The following is a 17,710-nucleotide window of genomic DNA, read 5'->3' on the forward strand; positions in this document are numbered from 1 at the left end:
TTGCATCGTATTGTGAGTGATGCTGTTTGGCGACTGCTGTTCTCAGGTACAGTTGCATCGTATTGTGAGTGATGCTGTTTGGGAAGCACCGTTCTCAGGTACAGTTGCATCGTATTGTGAGTGATGCTGTTTGGGAAGCACCGTTCTCAGGTACAGTTGCATCGTATTGTGAGTGATGCTGTTTGGGAAGCACCGTTCTCAGGTACAGTTGCATCGTATTGTGAGTGATGCTGTTTGGGAAGCACCGTTCTCAGGTACAGTTGCATCGTATTGTGAGTGATGCTGTTTGGGAAGCACCGTTCTCAGGTACAGTTGCATCGTATTGTGAGTGATGCTGTTTGGGAACCACCGTTCTCAGGTACAGTTGCATCGTATTGTGAGTGATGCTGTTTGGGAAGCACCGTTCTCAGGTACAGTTGCATCGTATTGTGAGTGATGCTGTTTGGGAACCACCGTTCTCAGGTACAGTTGCATCGTATTGTGAGTGATGCTGTTTGGGAAGCACCGTTCTCAGGTACAGTTGCATCATATTGTGAGTGATGCTGTTTGTGCAACGTCTAGATGAGATATCTTACCTCGACAGTGGAAGCCCTGCTTGATGACTCCCCACAGCTACAACAGAGCAGACACAACAGAGCATGAATTAGACGGTTTGTGAATCTCAGTCAAATCCCTGTTTTAACAACATCCAGCTCAATGCAATACCCACAAAGCCTCCACACGTGTCACAGAATGTGGGTCGCTTGTACGTGGTCTCGTGGAAGTTGTGAACGTTCTTGAAGTTGTATCCTAGTTTGGCACATACGGACATCCCCCTCATGAAGTAGGAGTTGATCTGCTGTAGACTGATCTCCCCCTCTCTGGAAGGGATGGGAGGAGAGAGGGAGGGAGGAAGGGGGGTGGGAGGAGAGAGGAAGGGGGGGGGAGGGAGGAGAGAGGGAGGAGGAGGATGGGAGGGAGGGAGGAGGAGAGAGGGAGGAATGGGAGGAGGGAGGGAGGGAGGAGGAGAGAGGGAGGGATGGGTGGAGTGAAGGAGGGAGGGAGGAGTGAAGGAGGGAGGGAGGAGTGAGGGAGGAGGGAGGGATGGGAGAGGAGAGATAGAGGGAGGGAGGAGAGAGAGGGAGGAATGGGTGGAGAGAAGGAGGGAGGGGTGGGAGGAGAGAGGGAGGGAGGGAGGGATGGGAGAGATAGAGGGAGGGAGGAGAGAGAGGGAGGAATGGGGGGAGAGAGAGGGAGGGAGGGATGGGGGAGAGAAGGAGGGAGGGATGGGAGGAGAAAGAGAGAGTGAGGGAGGGATGGGTGGAGAGAAGGAGGGAGGGGTGGGAGGAGAGAGGGAGGGAGGGATGGGGGGAGAGAAGGAGGGAGGGATGGGAGGAGAAAGAGAGAGTGAGGGAGGGATGGGAGGAGAGAAGGAGGGAGGGATGGGAGGAGAAAGAGAGAGTGAAGGAGGGATGGGAGGAGAAAGAGAGGGAGGGATGGGAGAGATAGAGGGAGGGATGAGAGAGAGGGAGGGATGGGGGGAGAGAGAAGGAGGGAGGGATGGGAGGAGAAAGAGAGAGTGAGGGAGGGATGGGAGGAGAAAGAGAGAGTGACAGATTGTTAAAGCTAGAGACAGAATGTTCTTAAGAAGAAGAGTTCACACATCCAACTGTGGCACAGGATCACTCACTCTCTCTCTCACATTCTCTCACTCTCTCTCACCCTCTCTCACTCTCTCACCTGTCACTGTCATTGTTGCAGAAGGAGAAGGGGAAGTTAGCTGCTATCTTCTTAAAGTCCTCCAGAGAGATGTATCCATCTTGGTTCAGGTCGTAGTTCTTCATGATGGACTGCAGAGGTCAGCACACACGTTATGTTCATTCTGTGGTACGGCCATAGAGATGTATAGAGATCTCTGTGGTACGACCATAGAGATGTATAGAGATCTCTGTGGTACGACCATAGAGATGTATAGAGATCTATGTGGTACGACCATAGAGATGTATAGAGATCTCTGTGGTACGACCATAGAGATGTATAGAGATCTCTGCTTGGAAATAACACGTTTTTGTATGGACGTTGCCATAGAGGGCTTTCCACCATTTTAAAGTAGTAAACTAGGCGGGGATTTCTATGGGTTTGGGAGCGTTTAGTCAATGATCAAAGCATTGTCTTCTTCAAATAGCGAAAGTTCATTAAGATGGCGGCCTCCATGCACTTACCACAAATGCCACGTTTGCTAAATTCGTCGTGTTGTATATTTCTCCGTTGCTCTTTTTTTTGTATCAGCATTAGTACATCTATACTCAATAAACATACTGCGGGCTGAATCCAGACCCAGAACAGGGTCAACACGGATTACGGACCCAGAACAGGGTCAATACAGATTACGGACCCAGAACAGGGTCAATACAGATTACGGACCCAGAACAGGGTCAACACGGATTACGGACCCAGAACAGGGTCAACACGGATTACGGACCCAGAACAGGGTCAACACGGATTACGGACCCAGAACAGGGTCAATACGGATTACGGACCCAGAACAGGGTCAATACGGATTACGGACCCAGAACAGGGTCAACACGGATTACGGACCCAGAACAGGGTCAATACGGATTACGGACCCAGAACAGGGTCAATACGGATTACGGACCCAGAACAGGGTCAACACGGATTACGGACCCAGAACAGGGTCAATACGGATTACGGACCCAGAACAGGGTCAACACGGATTACGGACCCAGAACAGGGTCAACACGGATTACGGACCCAGAACAGGGTCAATACGGATTACGGACCCAGAACAGGGTCAATACGGATTACGGACCCAGAACAGGGTCAACACGGATTACGGACCCAGAACAGGGTCAACACGGATTACGGACCCAGAACAGGGTCAATACGGATTACGGACCCAGAACAGGGTCAATACGGATTACGGACCCAGAACAGGGTCAACACGGATTACGGACCCAGAACAGGGTCAATACGGATTACGGACCCAGAACAGGGTCAACACGGATTACGGACCCAGAACAGGGTCAATACGGATTACGGACCCAGAACAGGGTCAACACGGATTACGGACCCAGAACAGGGTCAATACGGATTACGGACCCAGAACAGGGTCAATACGGATTACGGACCCAGAACAGGGTCAATACGGATTACGGACCCAGAACAGGGTCAATACGGATTACGGACCCAGAACAGGGTCAACACGGATTACGGACCCAGAACAGGGTCAATACGGATTACGGACCCAGAACAGGGTCAATACGGATTACGGACCCAGAACAGGGTCAATACAGATTACGGACCCAGAACAGGGTCAATACGGATTACGGACCCAGAACAGGGTCAATACAGATTACGGACCCAGAACAGGGTCAATACGGATTACGGACCCAGAACAGGGTTTTTTCCCTCATCAATCTACAAACAATACCCCATAATGACATCACAGTACCCCATAATGACATCACAATACCCCATAATGACATCACAGTACCCCACAATGACAAAGCAAAAACTTTTTTTTTTTTTTTGTTTTAGCAAATGTATTTAAAAAAATAAAAAACTGAAATATTACATTTACATAAGTATTCAGACCCTTTACTCAGTACTTTGTTGAAGTACCTTTGGCAGCGATTACAGCCTTGAGTCTTCTTGGGTATGACGCTACAAGCTTGGCACACCTGAATTTGGGGAGATTCTCCCCTTCTTCTCTGTGTAACAGTATAGCTTCCGTCCCTCTCCTCGCCCCTACCTAGGCTCGAACCAGGGACCCTCTGCACACATCAATAACAGCCACCCTCAAAGCATCGTTACCCATCGCTCCTCAAAAGCCGCGGCCGCGGGGAACAACTACTTCAAGGTCTCAGAGCGAGTGACGTCACCGATTGAAACGCTATTAGCGTGCACCACCGCTAACTAGCTAGTCATTTCACATCGGTTACATTTATATAATTTTAGCAAATGACATTTAAATAAGTATTCAGACCCTTTACTCAGTACTTTGTTGAAGCACCTTTGGCAGCGATTACAGCCTCAAGTCTTCTTGCGTATGACGCTACAAGCTGGTACACCTGTATTTGGGGAGTTTCTCCCATTCTTTTCTGCAGATCCTCTCAAGCTCTGTCAGGTTGGATGGGGAGTGTCGCTGCACAGCTATATTCAGGTCTCTCCAGAGATGTTTGATCGGGTTCAAGTCCGGGCTCTGGCTGGGCCACTCAAAGACATTCAGAGACTTGTCCCAAAGACACTCCTGCATTGTCTTGTCTGTGTGCTTAGGGTCGTTGTCCTGTTGGAAGGTGAACCTTCGCCCCAGTCTGAGGTCCTGAGCAGTCTTGAGCAGATTTTCATCAAGATTCTCTCTGTACTTGGCTCCGTTCATCTTTCCCTCGATCCTGACTAGTCTCCCAGTACCTGCCACTGAAAAACATCCCCACAGCATGATGCTGCCACCACCATGCTTCACCGTTGGGATGGTGCCAGGTCTCCTCCAGATGTGACGCTTGACATTCAGGCCAAAGAGTTCAATCTTGGTTTCATCAGACAAGAGAATCTTCTTTCTCATGGTCTGAGTCCTTTAGGTGCCTTTTGGCAAACTTCAAGCGGGCTGCCATATGCCTTTTACTGAGGAGTGGCTTCCGTCTGGTTCTTGGTCACCTCCCTGACCAAGGCCCTTCTGCCCCGATTGCTCAGTTTGGCCGGGCGGCCAGCTCTAGGAAGAGTCTTGGTGGTTCCAAACTTCTTCCATTTCAGAATGATGGAGGCCACTGTGTTCTTGGAGACCTTCAATGTTGCAGAAATGTTTTGGTACCCTTCCCCAGATCTGTGCCTCGACACAATCCTGTCTCGGGGCTCTACGACCTCATGGCTTGGTTTTTGCTCTGACATGCACTGTCAACTGTGGGACCTTATATAGACAGGTGTGTGCCTTTCCAAATCATGTCCAATCAATTGAATTTACCACAGGTGGACTCCAATCAAGTTGTAGAAACATCTCAAGGATGATCAATGGAAAAAGGATGCAACTGAGCTCAATTTTGAGTCTCATAGCAAAGGGTCTGAATACTAATATGTAAATAAGGTATTTAAAAAAAACATTTTTTTTATACATTTTCTAAAAAGTCTAAAAACCTGGTTTCACTTTTTCATTATGGGGTATTGTGATGTCATTATGGGGTATTGTGATGTCATTATGGGGTATTGTGATGTCATTATGGGGTATTGTGTGTAAATTGATGAGGGGTTCAACTATTTCATCCATTTTAGAATAAGGCTGTAACGTAACAAAATGTGGAAAAAGTCAAGGGGTCTGAATACTTTCCAAATGCACTGTATATATATTTTAAGAATTCGGTTGAGGTTTGACAACTAGTATCATATAACCACAAATAAGTGTGTGGAATTGCAGGAAATTAGCTTTAAAACTGCTACATTTTTACCTTCACTCTGTGGTATAATGTGTAGAATGTATAATGTGTAGAATTGTAGGAAGTACATTTTAAAACTGCAGAAAAAAAATTCTCTCTGGAGAGTCAACAGTTTGGGGTCACATGTGTTGTGAGGTGGGGGTTTGTTTCTGACAATATCCATCAGGACCTTTTTCTACCTAGGAAATGTGTATGACCGGAACCTTCTCAAATAGTACTTGCTCACCCCCTGGTATACATGATTCCAATTTTAGCTCTAAGATGCTGATTTATCGGTGCATTGAACCTTGTTAAAAATAGTCCCGCAGGTCGGTATTAGATAGGACTGTGGGGAAAACAACATGTGGTTACCTAGGTTACCATTGGCGCGCAGCAAAAAAAAACGTAACCCTTTTCAAACGCAATTTTTCTTGTTGTCTTCTTGTTTTAGTCAATTAACAAAACTACATTTAAGATAAGTACTGTACTAAAGATTACGTTTCAACATTGCCTGATCCAGAGTGTTCTCACTACTTATACTGAACAAAAATATAAACGCAACATGCCACAAGTTCAAAGATTTTACAAAGTTATAGTTCATATAAGGAAATCAGTCAATTTAAATTAATTAATTAGGCCCTAATCTATGGATTTCACATGACTGGGAATACAGATATGTATCTCTTGGTCACAGATACCTTAATAAAAAAAAAAGGTAGGGGTGTGGATCAGAAAACCAGTCAGTATCTGGTGTGACCACCATTTGCCTCATGGAGCGTGACACATCTCCTTCACATAGAGTTGATCAGGTTGTTGATTGTGGCTTGTTGTCACACCCTAGCCTTTTATCTTTGTTTTCTGTAATAGTTTGGTTAGGTCAGGGTGTGACAGGGGGGATTTTTGTGTGTTTTTGTCTCGTCTTGGGTGGTTGTATGGTATAGGGGGTTTAGGTAGAGTAGATGGGTTTGTGTTTGAGTGTAGGTGTCTAGTTATGTCTATGGTTGCCTGAATGGTTCTCAATCAGAGACAGCTGTCATTCATTGTCTCTGATTGGGAGCCATATTTAAGGCAGCCATAGGCAGAAGGCTTTTGTGGGTAGTTGTCTATGTTGCATGTTAGCACTTAGTCTTTTATAGCTTCACTTTTGTTTTCTTTCGTCTTCCAATAAAAGAAGATGTATTTTTCACACGCTGCGCCTTGGTCCACTCATTGTCCTCAAGACGATCGTGACACTTGTGGATTGTTGTCCCACTCCTTTTCAATGGCTGTGTGAAGTTGCTGGATATTGCCGGGAACTGGAACACGCTGTCTTACACGTTGATCCAGAGCATCCCAAACATGCTCAATGGATGAAATATCTGGTGAGTATGCAGGCCATGGAAGAACTGGGACAGTTTTAGCTTCCAGAAATTGTGTACAGATCCTTGTGACACGGTGCCGTGCATTATCATGCTGAAACATGAAGTGATGGCAGCAGATGAATGGCACAACAATGGGCCTGCCTGCCCTTACCATAACCCCACCGCCACCATGGGGCACTCTGTTCACAACATTAACATCAGCAAACCACTCTCTCACACGACGCCATACACGTGGTCTGCGGGTTGTGAAGCCGGTTGGACATAATGCCAAATTCTCTAAAACAAAGATGGAGGTGGCTTATGGTAGAGAAATTAACATTCAATTATCTGGTAATAGCTCTGGTAGACATTCCTGCAGTCAGCATGCCAATTACACGCTCCCTCAAGACTTGAGTCATCTGTGGCATTGTGTTGTGTGACAAAACTGCACATTTTAGAGTGGCCTTTCATTTTAGAGTGGCCCCAGCACAAGGTGCATCTGTGTAATTATCATGTTGTTTAATCAGCTTCTTGATATGCCACACCTGTCAGGTGGATGGATTATCTTGACGAAGGAGAAATGCTCACTAACAGGGATGTAAACAAATTTGTGCACAACATTTGAGAGAAATAAGCTTTTTGTGCATATGGAACATTTCTGGGATCTTTTATTTCAGATATATGGGACCAACACTTTACAATGTTGCGTTTTATATTTTTGTTCAATGTAGAAAAATGTCATATTGTAGTGCTTCCCTCATGCCTCTTTTCATGACGATGCTAGCAGCCACGTGAGTGACTGAGTGCTAGCTAGCTAACGACAGGAACATTAAGCTAGCCAAGACCAACAAAACAAACAAACGGACTATAGAACTACAAGTAGTGAATGGAGTATTACTGTGATTTCTGAATTCTGACATATTTATGCACCTTCACCATTGGTTTGTAAATGGCTTTAAGCTATATCACCGCCATCTAGTGGCCACAATTAAATGAATGACACACAACATTTGGTTTAAGACCACTGCAGTTGAGACGTCAATCACCAATAATAGCTTTACACTTTTTTTTTTTCAAACATCAAAATTTAGAAGAAAATTGACTACTGTAAAATGGAGATAACCTCAATGGTATTGAACGTGGGCTCACATACACCATGATGGGACAGATACAACGTAGCGATCTCTACACATCTCTATGGGGACGACAGATAAAGTACACAATGTTAACTTTGGGTTGCGGTAGACTAGGGGTAGTTCTGCTTTAGGACTGCACAGTAATGAGGAAATGATAAAAAAGACTCGCACACACACACACACACACACACACACACACACACACACACACACACACACACACACACACACACACACACACACACACACACACACACACACACACATCTCATAGTTCTATCCCAATTCAACTCTACTTGATTCCTTGCATCCTATCTCCTCGCCTCCTTCGCAAACCACATCGAACAGAAGAAGAAGCCCTAAGGTCCATCTCCTCTGACCTTCTTCTCCATTGTGTTTTGAGAAGTAGGTGGGGGAGACAGGATGTGAGAAATCAACGAGAGATACATTTAGAAAGAGCCCGAGTGTTTGCTGAGGACAGACAGACAGACGGAGAGGACAGACAGATACTCACATCCACCATCTGTTTGACGTGTTTAGAGATGGTGTCTGGGTCCAGCCTCGGAGTCACCCCTGACCCCCACTCTGCTACAACTGGGGGTTTGACAGGTGCTACAGGCTAGGGGAGGCGAGGGGAGGGAGAAAGGGAGAGAGAGAAAAAGAGGGAGGAGGCATGAAAGACTGCACACGTTAAAACTCCTACCACATAACAAGCCTTTGTCAAGGGCTCAGACTTTTTGTGGTTAACTTTGATGTAGCCTAGCCTCCACCCACAGGATGATGCAATGACAGGGTGAGCTCAGCGTGTAAAGTCAGAGGTCAGGAAGAAGGGAGGCAGGATGATGGTAACAGATTATGTTGATAAACTGCATGTCAGCAGTAAGAGAGCGAGGCAGAGACAGAGTGAGAGAGACAGAGCACAGTGAGTGACACTAGTCTCTTTAAGCATTTTCACTGTAAGGTCACCTACACCTGTTGTATTCGGTGCTTGTGACAAGTATTGATTTGATTTGATTCGACAGCCCCTGTGTCTAAAGTTGTTGAGGCTGGCACACGACTCTAGAGATCACCCCCCCCCCCTTTCACAAAGAGTACAATCATTGACTGTGTTCGAGAGCATCAACTCCATGATGCATTGTGGGTAAATGGTGACTGACTGATCCACAAATAACAATGAGTAGTTATTTATGATACAAGGTGATTTGTTGATCAGCCAGTCGGTAGTCACATTCGTTGTCGGCTGCAATGTGGAACAAGCACATTCACTTCCTCGCAACTAGAGTGGACATATATAATGTTTTTAGGGTGTCCAGTACTGACCTGTATTTTAGGGTTCTTGGGTTCCTTGGTGTAGGACAGCTCATAGATCTCATCTTCTGTGTAGTACAGATCCAGCGACAGCTGGAGGGGAAGGGAGGGGGGGGTTGACTATACATTTAAAAGGTCGACTGTGGCTCTCAAATACATCTACTTTAGCAGTAGCTTTTCACAGTATCCAAACCACTAAACGAGAACCCTAAAACAGATAACAACACACTCCATTCCAACAGCTCCTCCTGTTTTCCCTTTGAGAAACAGGTGTTCTCAGTGGGACTGCCTTGTTTTAAATAAAGATACAGTAGACATGTCAGAGGGACTGCCTTGTTTTAAATAAAGATACAGTAGACATGTCAGAGGGACTGTCTTGTTTTAAATAAAGATACAGTAGACATGTCAGAGGGACTGCCTTGTTTTAAATAAAGATACAGTAGACATGTCAGAGGGACTGTCTTGTTTTAAATAAAGATACAGTAGACATGTCAGAGGGACTGTCTTGTTTTAAATAAAGATACAGTAGACATGTCAGAGGGACTGTCTTGTTTTAAATAAAGATACAATAGACATGTCAGAGGGACTGTCTTGTTTTAAATAAAGATACAGTAGACATGTCAGAGGGACTGTCTTGTTTTAAATAAAGATACAGTAGACATGTCAGAGGGACTGTCTTGTTTTAAATAAAGATACAGTAGACATGTCAGAGGGACTGCCTTGTTTTAAATAAAGATACAATAGACATGTCAGAGGGACTGTCTTGTTTTAAATAAAGATACAGTAGACATGTCAGAGGGACTGTCTTGTTTTAAATAAAGATACAGTAGACATGTCAGAGGGACTGTCTTGTTTTAAATAAAGATACAGTAGACATGTCAGAGGGACTGTCTTGTTTTAAATAAAGATACAATAGACATGTCAGAGGGACTGCCTTGTTTTAAATAAAGATACAATAGACATGTCAGAGGGACTGTCTTGTTTTAAAAAAAGATACAGTAGATATGTCATTGGGACTGTCTTGTTTTAAATAAAGATACAACAGACATGTCAGAGGGACTGCCTTGTTTTAAATAAAGATACAGTAGACATCTCACAGTGAGTAAATGCAGCAGATCTTTGTTGGCCTCAAACGGAGGAGAGCAGGAGTGCACCGACAGCAGGTCGGAGATGTTAGAGTAGAGATGCTGCAGTTTCCCCAGGTTAATCTTCTGCTCCTCCAGGTAGTCTGGCAGGGCCTCGTTCAGGGAGATCAGGTCCTTCAAGTGGACCCCCAGGATAGGCACCTTAAACCCGGAACACTCACTGTACACCCGGCGGTAGTTACTATAGTTACTGGAGGACGACAGCAGCTCTGTCATCTCGCTCAGGGCCTGGAGAGGAGGAGGAGGAGGAGGAGGAGAAGGAAAAGAGGGGATTACTTCCTACATGGATGTCGCCGGTTTCTTCTGAACACCCATGGTGCTTCAGGGGGAAGGTTTCAGAGGAGGCTCCTCAGAGGAGAACAGGGAGGACCATCCTCAGTGAATTTCATAAAAATACAAATAATGTAACATGAAAAAAAGTTAGCCCTTTTAGAATAAAATTATACTAAATATATTCACGTCATCAAATAATTGATTGCAACACACTGTTTTGTAATGAAGGTCTACAGTAGCCTCAACAGCACTCTGTAGGGCAGCACCATGGTGTAGCCAGAGGACAGCTAGCGTCTGTCCTCCTCTGGGTACATTGACTTCCATACAAAACCTAGGAGGCTCATGGATTAGCTTAAACCTATCAATGGTACATTGAGCTGGGTGAATGGAATATAAATGACAATCATCCAATATGCTGTAATAGAAATAAAGCCATGCTCATTAAAATATATTAGTCCTCCCTTATCTTAAACGTCACCAACCGTCACTGGGAGATTTGAATTTAGAAAATGTTTGGAGCAACAATAAATATATTGCCTTGTAAAGGTAGGTAGAACATCTGCTTGTGGATAAATATTAAATATTAATATTTTATCAAAGGCTATCCCATCTAATCCCATCAACTAGGTTAGGGTTAGAGCCTATAATCCCACCAACTAGGTTAGGGTTAGAGCCTATAATCCCATCAATTTGGTTAGGGTTAGAGCCTATAATCCCATCAACTAGGTTAGGGTTAGAGCCTATCCCAGCTAAACCCATCAACTAGGTTAGGGTTAGGGCCTATCACAGCTAATCCCGTCAACTAGGTTAAGGTTAGAGCCTATCCCAGCTAATCCCATCAACTAGGTTAGGGTTAGGGCCTATCCCAGCTAATCCCATCAACTAGGTTAGGGTTAGAGCCTATCCCAGCTAATCCCATCAACTAGGTTAGGGTTAGAGCCTATAATCCCATCAACTAGGTTAGGGTTAGAGCCTATCCCAGCTAATCCCATCAACTAGGTTAGGGTTAGAGCCTATCCCAGCTAATCCCGTCAACTAGTTTAGGGTTAGAGCCTATAATCCCATCAACTAGGTTAGGGTTAGAGCCTATCACAGGTAATCCCATCAACTAGGTTAGAGCCTATCCCAGCTAATCCCATCAACTAGGTTAGGGTTAGAGCCTATTACAGCTAATCCCATCAACTAGGTTAGGGTTAGAGCCTATCACAGCTAATCCCATCAACTAGGTTAGGGTTAGAGCCTATCACAGGTAATCCCATCAACTAGGTTAGAGCCTATCCCAGCTAATCCCATCAACTAGGTTAGGGTTAGAGCCTATCACAGCTAATCCCATCAACTAGGTTAGGGTTAGAGCCTATCCCATCTAATCCCATCAACTAGGTTAGGGTTAGAGCCTATCACAGCTAATCCCATCAGCTAGGTTAGGGTTAGAGCCTATAATCCCATCAACTAGGTTAGGGTTAGAGCCTATCACATCTAAGGATCCCATCAACTAGGTTAGAGCCTATAATCCCATCAACTAGGTTAGGGCCTATCCCAGCTAATCCCATCAACTAGGTTAGGGTTAGAGCCTATCACAGCTAATCCCATCAACTAGGTTAGGGTTAGAGCCTATCCCAGGTAATCCCATCAACTAGGTTAGAGCCTATCCCAGCTAATCCCATCAACTAGGTTAGGGCCTATCCCAGCTAATCCCATCAACTAGGTTAGGGTTAGAGCCTATCCCAGCTAATCCCATCAACTAGGTTAGGGTTAGAGCCTATAATCCCATCAACTAGGTTAGGGTTAGAGCCTATCCCAGCTAATCCCATCAACTAGGTTAGGGCCTATCACAGCTAATCCCATCAACTAGGTTAGGGTTAGAGCCTATCACAGCTAATCCCATCAACTAGGTTAGGGTTAGAGCCTATCCCAGCTAATCCCATCAACTAGGTTAGGGTTAGGGCCTATCCCAGCTAATCCCATCAACTAGGTTAGAGCCTATCCCAGCTAATCCCATCAGCTAGGTTAGGGCCTATCACATGTAATCCCATCAGCTAGGTTAGGGTTAGAGCCTATCCCAGCTAATCCCATCAACTAGGTTAGGGTTAGAGCCTATCCCAGCTAATCCCATCAACTAGGTTAGGGTTAGGGCCTATCCCAGCTAATCCCATCAACTAGGTTAGGGTTAGAGCCTATCCCAGCTATTCCCATCAGCTAGGTTAGGGTTAGGGCTGACCTTAGTGACGTCAGGGGGTAGCAGACTGGCGGTGTCCTTTAGACGAGAGATGGAGCTGTGACACAGTCCGCCCGTCACCGCCATCAGAGTGTTGAAGTTCTGCAGCTCATGCAGCCTCTACAGGGGGAGGGGAGGGAGAAAAGACCTTTATTTGTCATCTCAGGAAGTGGTTCTGGATTCTATAGAAAAGGGAACTTATCTCAGCAGACACCAGTGGAGGCTATTCAGAGAAGGAAGGGGAGGAACATCCTCAGTGAAAAAAAAAAAAAATGAAAAAAAAAAGTCTACATTTTCCAGTTATCCTTATTAGATAAAACTATACTAAATATATTCACGTCACCAAATAATTGATTAAAACCCACTGTTTTGTAATGAAGTTCTACAGTAGCCTCAATAGCACTCTGTAGGATAGCACCATGGTGTAGCCGGAGGACAGCTAGCTTCCCATCTTCCTCTGGGTACATTGACTTCCATAAAAAAACCTATGCAGCCAAGAGTGGACTAATGAGTACACCCTAGATGGCTCATTGTTCTCACCCTCTTCCATAGTCTTACACAGTAATTATGGCAATGTCTGGAGGCTGTCCTCCAACCTATCAGAGCTCTTGTAGCATGAACTGACATGTCTTCCACCAAATCAAAGTACCAGAGAATGAATCTAGTACTGAAAGCATAAGCTACAACTAGCTATCACCTTAGTGCATAAAATGTGGTAAGTAGTTGACTCAAAGAGAGAGAAAGACAATAGTTTAACAGCTAGCTAGTTTAGCCTACTCAAACACCTGGCTCAAACAGGGAGGGATGCCATGTTAGCTAGCTGGCTAAGGCTAAGGCACTGTAACTCTTCCAAGTCAAGGTAAGCTTTTGGTTTGATTAATTTATTGCCCCCGGGGCCTGCCGGTGTAACTGCTAAACTGCTTGCTGACTGTACACTGTACTGCATGATTGTAGCGGGTTTACTAACACGTTAGTTCTAGTAGCTATGTTGACGACGATGTTAGCTAATATGGTGACAACGATGTAGGCTGTGTGTTGTGGTTAGTGGTTATGACATGAAGGTTTGGCTTGGAAAGTTTTTTTTGTCTGGTCACAGACAGCTGATGTGTTGTTCACTGAAGTTCACAAGCGAAGGGAAAAGGTGGGAGGAGGAGAGCACGTAGATGTGAGAAGGAATTATACAACGAGAAAAAAAGCTAACAGTGTTTGCGTGTGATCTGGGTTGTATTCATTCTGCCGATTCTGTTGAAAAACATCTCTGAAACAGTAGCAAACTGAACGAAACAGTGATAAACATACCTGCATTTCTCCAACTGTTGGACTAATGAGTACATCCTAGATGAGCTAGACACAGCCAAGAGTGGACTAATGAGTACACCCTAGACACAGCCAAGAGTGGACTAATGAGTACACCCTAGACACAGCCAAGAGTGGACTAATGAGTACACCCTAGACACAGCCAAGAGTGGACTAATGAGTACACCCTAGATGAGCTAGACACAGCCAAGAGTGGACTAATGAGTACACCCTAGACACAGCCAAGAGTGGACTAATGAGTACACCCTAGATCAGCTAGACACAGCCAAGAGTGGACTAATGAGTACACCCTAGATTAGCTAGATGTAGCCAAGAGTGGACTAATGAGTACACCCTAGATGAGCTAGACACAGCCAAGAGTGGACTAATGAGTACACCCTAGACACAGCCAAGAGTGGACTAATGAGTACACCCTAGACACAGCCAAGAGTGGACTAATGAGTACACCCTAGACACAGCCAAGAGTGGACTAATGAGTACACCCTAGATGAGCTAGACACAGCCAAGAGTGGACTAATGAGTACACCCTAGACACAGCCAAGAGTGGACTAATGAGTACACCCTAGATCAGCTAGACACAGCCAAGAGTGGACTAATGAGTACACCCTAGATTAGCTAGATGTAGCCAAGAGTGGACTAATGAGTACACCCTAGACACAGCCAAGAGTGGACTAATGAGTACACCCTAGACACAGCCAAGAGTGGACTAATGAGTACACCCTAGACACAGCCAAGAGTGGACTAATGAGTACACCCTAGACACAGCCAAGAGTGGACTAATGAGTACACCCTAGACACAGCCAAGAGTGGACTAATGAGTACACCCTAGACACAGCCAAGAGTGGACTAATGAGTACACCCTAGACACAGCCAAGAGTGGACTAATGAGTACACCCTAGACACAGCCAAGAGTGGACTAATGAGTACACCCTAGATTCAGCTAGATGCAGCCAAGAGTGGACTAATGAGTACACCCTAGACACAGCCAAGAGTGGACTAATGAGTACACCCTAGACACAGCCAAGAGTGGACTAATGAGTACACCCTAGACACAGCCAAGAGTGGACTAATGAGTACACCCTAGATGAGCTAGATGCAGCCAAGAGTGGACTAATGAGTACACCCTAGACACAGCCAAGAGTGGACTAATGAGTACACCCTAGACACAGCCAAGAGTGGACTAATGAGTACACCCTAGACACAGCCAAGAGTGGACTAATGAGTACACCCTAGATGCAGCCAAGAGTGGACTAATGAGTACACCCTAGACACAGCCAAGAGTGGACTAATGAGTACACCCTAGATGAGCTAGATGCAGCCAAGAGTGGACTAATGAGTACACCCTAGATGAGCTAGACACAGCCAAGAGTGGACTAATGAGTACACCCTAGATGAGCTAGACACAGCCAAGAGTGGACTAATGAGTACACCCTAGACACAGCCAAGAGTGGACTAATGAGTACACCCTAGACACAGCCAAGAGTGGACTAATGAGTACACCCTAGACACAGCCAAGAGTGGACTAATGAGTACACCCTAGATGAGCTAGATGCAGCCAAGAGTGTGCAAGACCGGTATTGAATGCGTCACTGTCTGTCACTTTGATTACTCAAATTTTTCTCTCGACCTGTGTGCACCTACGTTGTAAAACTGTCATTCATTGGCTAGGTTGTAACAACCTCGTGATGGGTATAGGGAAATTTAGAGTATCATGTAGTAGCTTAAACCTATCGATGTTACATTGACCTGGATGAATGGAATATAGATGACATTCATCCAATATGCTGTAATAGAAATAAGGCCATGCTTATTAAAATTTATTAGTCCTCCCTTATCTTAAACGTCACCAACCGCCACTGGCAGACAAGTCTAGATGGGAACTCTTCTAATCATGGAAACTACTCCCACACTTCATATACCGTACAGAACTCACACTAGCTGGTTGGCTGTTTCTAAGTTATCTGGACTATGTGTATGAACCTGGTGAATACCTGGGGTCCCTGCTGAGTGGTGTGTGTGTGTGTGTGTGTGTGTGTGTGTGTGTGTGTGTGTGTGTGTGTGTGTGTGTGTGTGTGTGTGTGTGTGTGTGTGTGTGTGTGTGTGTGTGTGTGTGTGTGTGTGTGTGTGTGTGTTTGTTTACCTGGGCTACGTGTATGGACTTGGTGAAGACCTGGGGTCCCTGTTGAGTGGTGTGTGTGTGTGTGTGTGTTTGTTTACCTGGGCTACGTGTATGAACTTGGTGAAGACCTGGGCTCTCTGCTGTGCAGTGTGTCTGCTCAGAATCATCAGCTGGACCCACTGAGACACCCCATTACACATCATAACGCTGCGCTCCAAGGATGGGTTGTCCCTCACAGAGCCACGCACCACGTAGCTACGGTAGTCCAGGAACTGACGCAGAGGAGGAAAGGACAGACAGGTAAGACAGGACACAGGAGTGGACAGAGAGAGAGAGAGAGAGACATGAAGTTAAAAGAGGACATGAACTTGTTAAAGACATTCTCCGCTACTTTTGTCTGCCTTTTTAGCCAGTACTGAACGTAGAGCTCACGAGCCAAAAGTGGTCGCTGAAAATTGCGTACTATTTCACATTGTTCTCTCTTTCTTGCTGTCACTTAAATGGCAAGGAGCTGTCACTCAATTGGCAAGGGTTCATCGGATTTCTAGGGGGCTGGCCCACGTGAGGGGAAATTGCACCACACAGCTTCCAGTAAACAGTTGCTTTAAAATTAGGGAATCCGTGACTAACACATCCAGCCCAAAGAGGGAAGTTTAAAAAATATATATACTTAGTAGTCGCCAAAGTACCTGAGCGTGTCTTTAACAAACAGATTTAAAAGAAAAAAATCCATTTAAATTAACCTTCCTGCAGTGTTAATCCATTTTATTTTTGTTTGTGGTCAAATAAAATTACAGTGTTTAAGGGGGATCAGTCTGAGTTAGGCTCTACAAATATTTTATAATCTTGATCACTTAATGAGTAGTAATTTGGAATGCAAGGTGCTTTGTCCCAGTCCAAGCAATGTAGTCCACCTCAAATACACTGACTGGCTAACTGACGGACTGCTTTAACTGACTGACTAAATGGCTAGCAGACTTACTGACTGGCTGGCTGGCTAACTGGCTAGTTGACTGACTGACTGACTGACTGGCTGGCTGGCTGGCTAGTTGACTGACTGACTGGCTGGCTGGCTGACTAACTGGCTGGCTGGCTGGCTGGCTAGTTGACTGGCTGAGTGGCTGGCTGGCTGGCTAACTGGCTAGTTTACTGACTGACTGGCTGGCTGGCTGACTAACTGGCTAGTTTACTGACTGACTGACTTGTTGACTGTCTGGCTGGCTGGCTAGTTGACTGACTGGCTGACTGACTGGCTGTCTGACTAACTGGCTAGTTGACTGTCTGGCTACTAACTGGCTAGTTGACTGACTGAATGGCTTATTTTCTGTCTGTCTGGCTGGCTGGCTAGTTGACTGACTGACTGGCTGACTGACTAACTGGCTAGTTGACTGACTGGCTGGCTGACTGGCTGGCTACTAACTGGCTAGTTGACTGACTGAATGGCTTATTTTCTGG

The 17,710-nt window shown here is 45.4% G+C and overlaps 1 protein-coding gene across 2 annotated transcripts in view; it reads right to left on the reverse strand.

The window, feature by feature from the left end:
• rasgrp4 (RAS guanyl releasing protein 4) overlaps positions 1–17,710 on the reverse strand; it is a 59,852-nt gene that overhangs the window by 10,635 nt on the left and 31,507 nt on the right. For both annotated transcript variants that reach the window (XR_008755808.1, XM_055895178.1), the window contains 8 exons: positions 16,354–16,527; positions 12,823–12,939; positions 10,284–10,559; positions 9,199–9,279; positions 8,393–8,497; positions 1,720–1,829; positions 710–860; positions 576–612 (listed from right to left, as the gene is read on the reverse strand). Coding sequence is in view for 1 of the 2 variants with exons in the window: in XM_055895178.1 (XP_055751153.1) it covers positions 576–612; positions 710–860; positions 1,720–1,829; positions 8,393–8,497; positions 9,199–9,279; positions 10,284–10,559; positions 12,823–12,939; positions 16,354–16,527 (1,051 nt within the window). In the remaining variant the exon portion in view is untranslated. The remainder of the gene's footprint in view (positions 1–575; positions 613–709; positions 861–1,719; positions 1,830–8,392; positions 8,498–9,198; positions 9,280–10,283; positions 10,560–12,822; positions 12,940–16,353; positions 16,528–17,710) is intronic.

Source organism: Salvelinus fontinalis, chromosome 33 (genome assembly GCF_029448725.1).
Source record: "Salvelinus fontinalis isolate EN_2023a chromosome 33, ASM2944872v1, whole genome shotgun sequence".
NCBI classification, from domain to species: domain Eukaryota; kingdom Metazoa; phylum Chordata; class Actinopteri; order Salmoniformes; family Salmonidae; genus Salvelinus; species Salvelinus fontinalis.